The sequence below is a fragment of the Vicia villosa genome, linkage group LG3 (genome assembly GCF_029867415.1).
Source record: "Vicia villosa cultivar HV-30 ecotype Madison, WI linkage group LG3, Vvil1.0, whole genome shotgun sequence".
Classification (NCBI taxonomy): domain Eukaryota; kingdom Viridiplantae; phylum Streptophyta; class Magnoliopsida; order Fabales; family Fabaceae; genus Vicia; species Vicia villosa.
The window spans coordinates 174,786,425-174,792,932 of record NC_081182.1 but is presented as its reverse complement, the minus strand read 5'-3'; the positions used below and the strand labels follow the sequence as shown (position 1 = coordinate 174,792,932).

Genomic DNA, 6,508 nt, shown 5'->3' with positions numbered 1-6,508 from the left:
TGCTACGCCACACATATCTAGGATTATGACCAATATTAGAACTTAGATAATCGCTATTTAGAAAATACCTGGCTTTGTAAAGGCGGTATACAAGAGAATTTGTATCGTTCATAAGCCTCTAAGCTTGCTTACTTAACATAGCGAGATTGAAAGCATTTATATTCTTGAACCCCATACCCCCATCACCTTTAGGCATAGATAATCGATCCCAGGAAAGCCAATGAATTCCTTTGGCTCTATCTCTTTTATGAATCCACTAGAAAGAGTTCACCATCTTATCAATCTCATCAATTAAGGAGGATGGAAGAAGGAAGAGACTCATAATATAAGTCGTAATAGATTGTAGAGCATATTTAATCATGGTTTCTCTCCCTGCTTGCGACTAACTTCTGCTACTCCAAGAATTAATTTTCCTCCAAATGTTGTCTTTAATGAAACTAAGCGCTGATTTCCTGCTTCTACCAATCATGGAAGGAATACCAAGATAATTTCCGGTGCCCAGAACCTGTTGAACCCCTAAACATGTAGCAACTCTAAACGAGTATCAGAATTAACATTCCTACTGCAGTAAAATTCATATTTTTGGAAATTAATAGCTTGACCGGATGCTTCCTCATAAGTGGCAAGAATATCCTTCATAACATTTGTTTCTTCAATATTAGCTTTGAAGAAGAGGAAACAATCATCGGAGAACAGAAGATGAGATATTATAGGAGCATTTCTACAAATTTTAACACCATAGATATCACCTTTATTTTCTGCTTTCCTAATAAGAGCAGTAAGACCTTCCGCACAAAGAATGAATAAGTACGGAGATAAAGGGTCACCCTGTCTCAACCCACGCCTGGGAACTATCGGTCCGACCATATTTCCATTCATACTCATTGAATACTCCACCGTTCCAACACAGAGCATGATCCATCCAACCCATTTTGACAAAAACCCATAGTGATAATCCTTCAAGTAATCCCAATCAATTTTATCGTAGGCTTTACCAATATCAAGCTTAAGAGCTATCTCCCTGACTTTTCCTCTAGTTTTGGTCTTTATATGATGAATCACTTCAATAGCAGCTATAACATTGTCCAGGATAGATCTTTCGGGTACAAAAGCTGACTAATTATCTGAGATGCATTTATCTAAGATCTTCTTGAGGCGATTATCAAGAACTTTCGCTATTACTTTATAAAGAACATTACACAGAGAAATCTGATGCTAATCCTTCATAGTGGTTTGGATATCTCCCTTCGGAATGAGAGTGATGTTAGTTTTATTAAGGCTTTGCGGAAAAATACCTGTTTCGAGCCAATCACACGCTGCTTTAAATATATTGGTGCCATAAGTATCCCAAAAGTGATGATAAAATCCAGGATTAAAATCGTCGGGACCCGGACTCTTATCAGCTTGCATAGAGAAAATAGCATCTTTAAATTCATTCAAAGAAAATCCATCAGTAAGCATGTCATTATCTTCTTCTGAAATTAAGTTATCAATATCTTGTAGTACTCGATCCCGAGAGCTTGTTTTCTTTTGGAATAACTCAGTGAAATAATCACTAGCCAATTGACACATCCCTTCAGTAGACTGAATAATTTTTCCATTCTCATTGATGAGAGATATTATAGCATTAGCTTTTTTCCTAACAGTAGCAGTAACATGAAAAAAATCGAGTATTTAGATCATTGTCCTTGTACCAATGGGCTTTAGCTCTTTGCTTCCAAAAAAGATCGTCTTTCACCAACAGAGATATCAATCATTTCTTAAGGGCTGAGAAATAATTGAGATTCCCTTAAAACACGTGTTGTCTGGCTCTATCCAACTTCTTACAAATACCATCAATCTCCTTTCTAACTTTACACCAAGTTTTTTGACTCCATTTCACCATATCATCTCCACATTCTTCTAGCTTTTTAGTAATCTCTTCATGCTCACAATTGAGCTATTTATCACGCACAAAATCCATAAAACCCGATTCCATAAGCCAAACATTTTCAAACTTGAATTTCCTGGCTATACTAGGTTGTACCGTGAGATTAATACAACTTAGCAGTACCGGATAGTGGTCCGATGAGGCAGGTGGCAAGCATTCCAGACATATTTTATGTCATACAGACATTTTAAATACTCATTAAAATTGAAAATGATATAAATAAAATTTACAACCACTTAAATAACATTTAGATATTATTAAACACATTTAATAATATATATATATATATATATATATATATATATATATATATATATATATATATATATATATATATATATATATATATATATATATATATATATATATATATATATATATATATATATATATATATATATATATATATATATATATATATATATATATATATATATATGAAGAGGGATCAAATTACACCAATATATTATACTTATAGTTACACTCATTGATAATTTTTAATTTTATTTTAATCTAATGATTAGAAATGGCTAATTAGTAACTCGTGATTCTTACTTAAAATTGTTTTATTCTATTTTTAATGATAAATAATTTTTATTTTATCAAAGTATAATTTATTTATTTTCTTATAAAATTAATTAGATCTCTCCTAGTTTTCTAATAATTTAATGACTCTTCAATTTTATAAAAAAAAAAAGGTGATTGTAAGGGCCCGTTTGATTTGCTTTATAAAAAATGTTTTTTCTTTCCAAAATTTAAAAACTAAAAAAGTTGTTTAACTTATAAATTTAAAAAACTGTTGTAAGTTTGGTTGTTTTTAAAACTTAAAAACCAAAACAGGTAGATTGTGTTTTGCTTATTACTTGAGTATTTTATCTCTTTTTAAAACTCAAAAACATGGAGAAAACTAATAATTTTCATTAGTAGCCTAAGTTTTTAGTCAAGATTCATTTTGGTCCCTCACAAAAATTATACAACCTAAATTATTTCCTCATAAAAAAGAACCTGATTTAATCCCTTACAAAATTTAACCGAATCATATTAGCTCTTCAACTAATTTTTTTTTAACTAGTTTTTTCCTATTTTTAAACCGTGACTGAACTGCCACGTTGTATTTTATTTTTAATTTTTAAAATAATAAATTAAATAAATACTAAATTATTTTTTATTTTTTATTTTATTTTTAAACAATTATGATTTAATAATATCCAAAGTGCCAAAATTGTTACTTATAAGCAATTGAACCCAAGACTTTTAAACAATATCTTAAGTCTTTACCACTAAGCCAATATACATTCATAATAAATAATTCTCAAGATTATTAATATTATTAAATAATTTTAAATTTAAATAACACACAAATAAATATTTCCTTATTTCAAACTAATTCAAATTAAATAATAGTTAATTAATTTAATAGTAATTCAATTAATTGTTAAAATATTTAATCAATTTAAAATAAATAATCAATTAATTTTTTAAATTATTTATTTAATTATAACTGAATAGTGATAATTTAATTTACTAGTAATTCAATTAAATACTAATTTATTCATTTTATTTGATTAATTATATCTATTTTATTATTAAATTTTTAATTTTTTTATTATTTAAAATTAGTAAATATTTATTTGTTTGTTATTTAAAATAAGTAAATGTTTATTTTTAATTATTAACTTAAGTATTATTAAGAATATTAACGATATAAATTGATTTGTCTAGTTTTAAAATGACTCATTTAACTTGAATGGACCTGGATTTGAGACCCCATTGGTACAAATTTTAAGTTTTTTGTTTTAAATTTAGAATTATTTTATATTGCTAAAAATTATAAGAATTATTTGCCATGAATGTACATTGGACTGGTAAAGACTTAAAATATTGGTTAAATGTCATGGATTCAATTTCATATAAAAAACAATTTTGTCTTTTTTGATATTATTAATTCTGAATTGTTTAAAAATAAAATTATAATTAAAAATCAATTTAGTATTTAAAATATAAAAAATAAAAAATAAAAGCCAACATGGCAGTGCATTCACGGTTTAAAAATATGAAAATTACTGATTTGAAAAAATTATTAACAGAAAGATTAATATGATCCGGTTAAATTTTGTAAGAGATTAAGTCAGGTCCTTTTTTTAAGAACTAATTTGAGTTGTGTAATTTTTGTGAGGGATCAAAATGAATCTTCAAATTTTTTTTATTTTAAATTTTAACAAAAACAAAGTATATTGTTTTTTTTAGACAAGCGGTGATTCATTAGAAGTATTTTTTAGCTCATATTTTAAGTTAAGTATATTCTAAAAAATTGTTTTAATTTTTCTTTTATATTATATGTATAATTGAATTATATAATAATATAATACAGTAGGGAAAAGCTAACATGTGCCCTAAGGGCACAAGATAATAAGATATTTATAGAAATATTTTCTTAGAACGCGTGCATTCAATGTATCGAAACTTTAAATATGATTTTATTGCATTTAATTACTTTTAACTTTTTCTAATTATAGTATCTTAACATGTGCCCTTAGGGCACATGTTAGCATGACCCAATACAGTAATTATTTTATATTAACGACAATACTGCTACTTAAAATTTTGATTTAATTTTCAATCAATTTTTTATTACACGTTATAATAGATTATTTTATTTTAATAGTTATTACTCATTTCTTATATATTTAAGTGGTAAACATTATTTTTTAATTCTCTTAAAAACAGTTTTTCAAAATTTAAGTGCCAAACAAATTTTTTCATTTCTTAATCTTTAAAACAATTTTCAAAATTTAAATGCCAAATATATTTTTTTCATTTTTATTTTTTAAAAACAGTTTTAAAAATAATTTTTAAAACAAATTTTAAAAACTAAAAATTAAAAGCATTTCGAACAGGCCTTAAATCTTTCTTAAAAAAAAATCAAGATTCTTAGTAAAAAAAATTAAATTTTTCTTATTTTAAATATATCAATTTTATAGTGTATTTTAAGTAAATATAATCTAAATTTATTTAAATACAAAATAGAAAAATTTATTTAAAAATAAAAAAATTATATAAATTTTTTTTTTGGATATTAATAATATTAAAGTTCATATATTTAAAAAATCATTAATAAGAACAAGTGAATAGAATATAGCTTCATATTATTATAAAAATTGTGATTTTTTTTTTTTTTTTTTAAAAAAAAAATTGGTAGTAAACATTATTTGTTGAAAAATAATATTTGTAACAAAGAAAAAATTGGTATAAAATTGTGATTTATTTTAAATAAAAAATAATATTATACTCGCTTAAAGTAACTAATAAAATTGTTTTATTTTTAAATACAATATAAAATAATACTTAAAATATGTATAAAAAAAATACAAAATAATACCAATTTTTTCTTAGAAACAAATATTATTTTTCATCAAATAATGTTTACTACCAATTTTGAAAAAAATCACAATTTTTAGAAGAATATAAAATAAATTCTATTCATTTATTCTTATTAATATTTTTAAAAAAAATATATGATTTTTAATATTAATTAAAATCAAAACAGATTTTTATATTAATCTTTTTTAACTTTAAACAATTTTTTATGTAAATAAAGTTATATTTTATTTACTTAAAGTACACTATAAAATTGATATATTTTTGTTATGGACCGGCCCAATTGTTCTAATTGGCTCAATCCACCCTTTGACCCAATAGAATTGACCCAACGCGAGTTGTCCATAGGCAAGGCACTTCCCTTCTCTACCGGGCAAAACAGGCTACCAACCGAGCACGCGGATATCCCGTACTCAGCAACGGCTAGTTCCTCCGGACAAACTTGACAAGACCTAATCTAACGATCTCCTACATAGGGGACCCAAGCCCACGAAAATAGGGGACCCATTCCCAAGAGACCATTATAAATAGCCCTCTACCTTTAGAGGGCAAGGTAATTCATTTCTCTCACCCAAAATCATATACTTTCGGTTGTACCTCCTTGTTTCTTTACTAACTTTGGCATTAGAGTGCCTTGCAGGTACAACCCCCCCTTTTTTCTCTCAACCATCACCGAAGTTCAAGCCTACCGTTGCTGGCCATCTGTTCAACCAGAAAAGAACAGTGGCGCCGTCTCTGAGAATCTGCTAAGTCTCCCCGTTCCTCTTTCTTGCACTTCTTGATCGCTTCTTGCGTCATCAAAAACTTAGGAACCAAAAGCTTACACACTCCATTCATCATGGCCGGCGACGGAGAAGATCTCACCACCCGTGACGCTCCATTACTGGGAAAAGACGAGGTCGGGTTCATCGTACCTTCCAACTCCACCGTCTCCCAGCTACGTGACGGTCACACAGCATCCCCCTTGTCGGAAGACGGTCGCGACAACGTCACCTTCCATCACGGAGACACAGCGGAAAGGACCAAGAAGCCTTTCTTGAAAACCCTTTCTTGGCAATGGAGCCAACCCAACCGATTTAACAATGGCCTCCATTTTCGCTGCTCTAAATCAGACGAACACTCTGATCCGGCAGCAGAATAACCGGATTAGGAAATTAGAACTTCAGCACCACACCAGCAGAGACCGGCGTCCCAAGCCCG

At 27.9% G+C, this 6,508-nt stretch overlaps 1 protein-coding gene across 1 annotated transcript; it reads right to left on the bottom strand.

Moving 5' to 3' along the window:
* Positions 1 to 516: 516 nt before the first annotated feature.
* Positions 517 to 6,148, bottom strand: LOC131659421 (uncharacterized). Its single transcript, XM_058928612.1, has 3 exons — positions 5,982 to 6,148; positions 1,296 to 1,639; positions 517 to 1,073 (listed from the first exon to the last, which is right to left on the bottom strand). Exons 1-3 carry the CDS (start codon positions 6,146 to 6,148, stop codon positions 517 to 519), a joined length of 1,068 nt encoding a protein of 355 aa, XP_058784595.1.
* Positions 6,149 to 6,508: the final 360 nt, after the last annotated feature.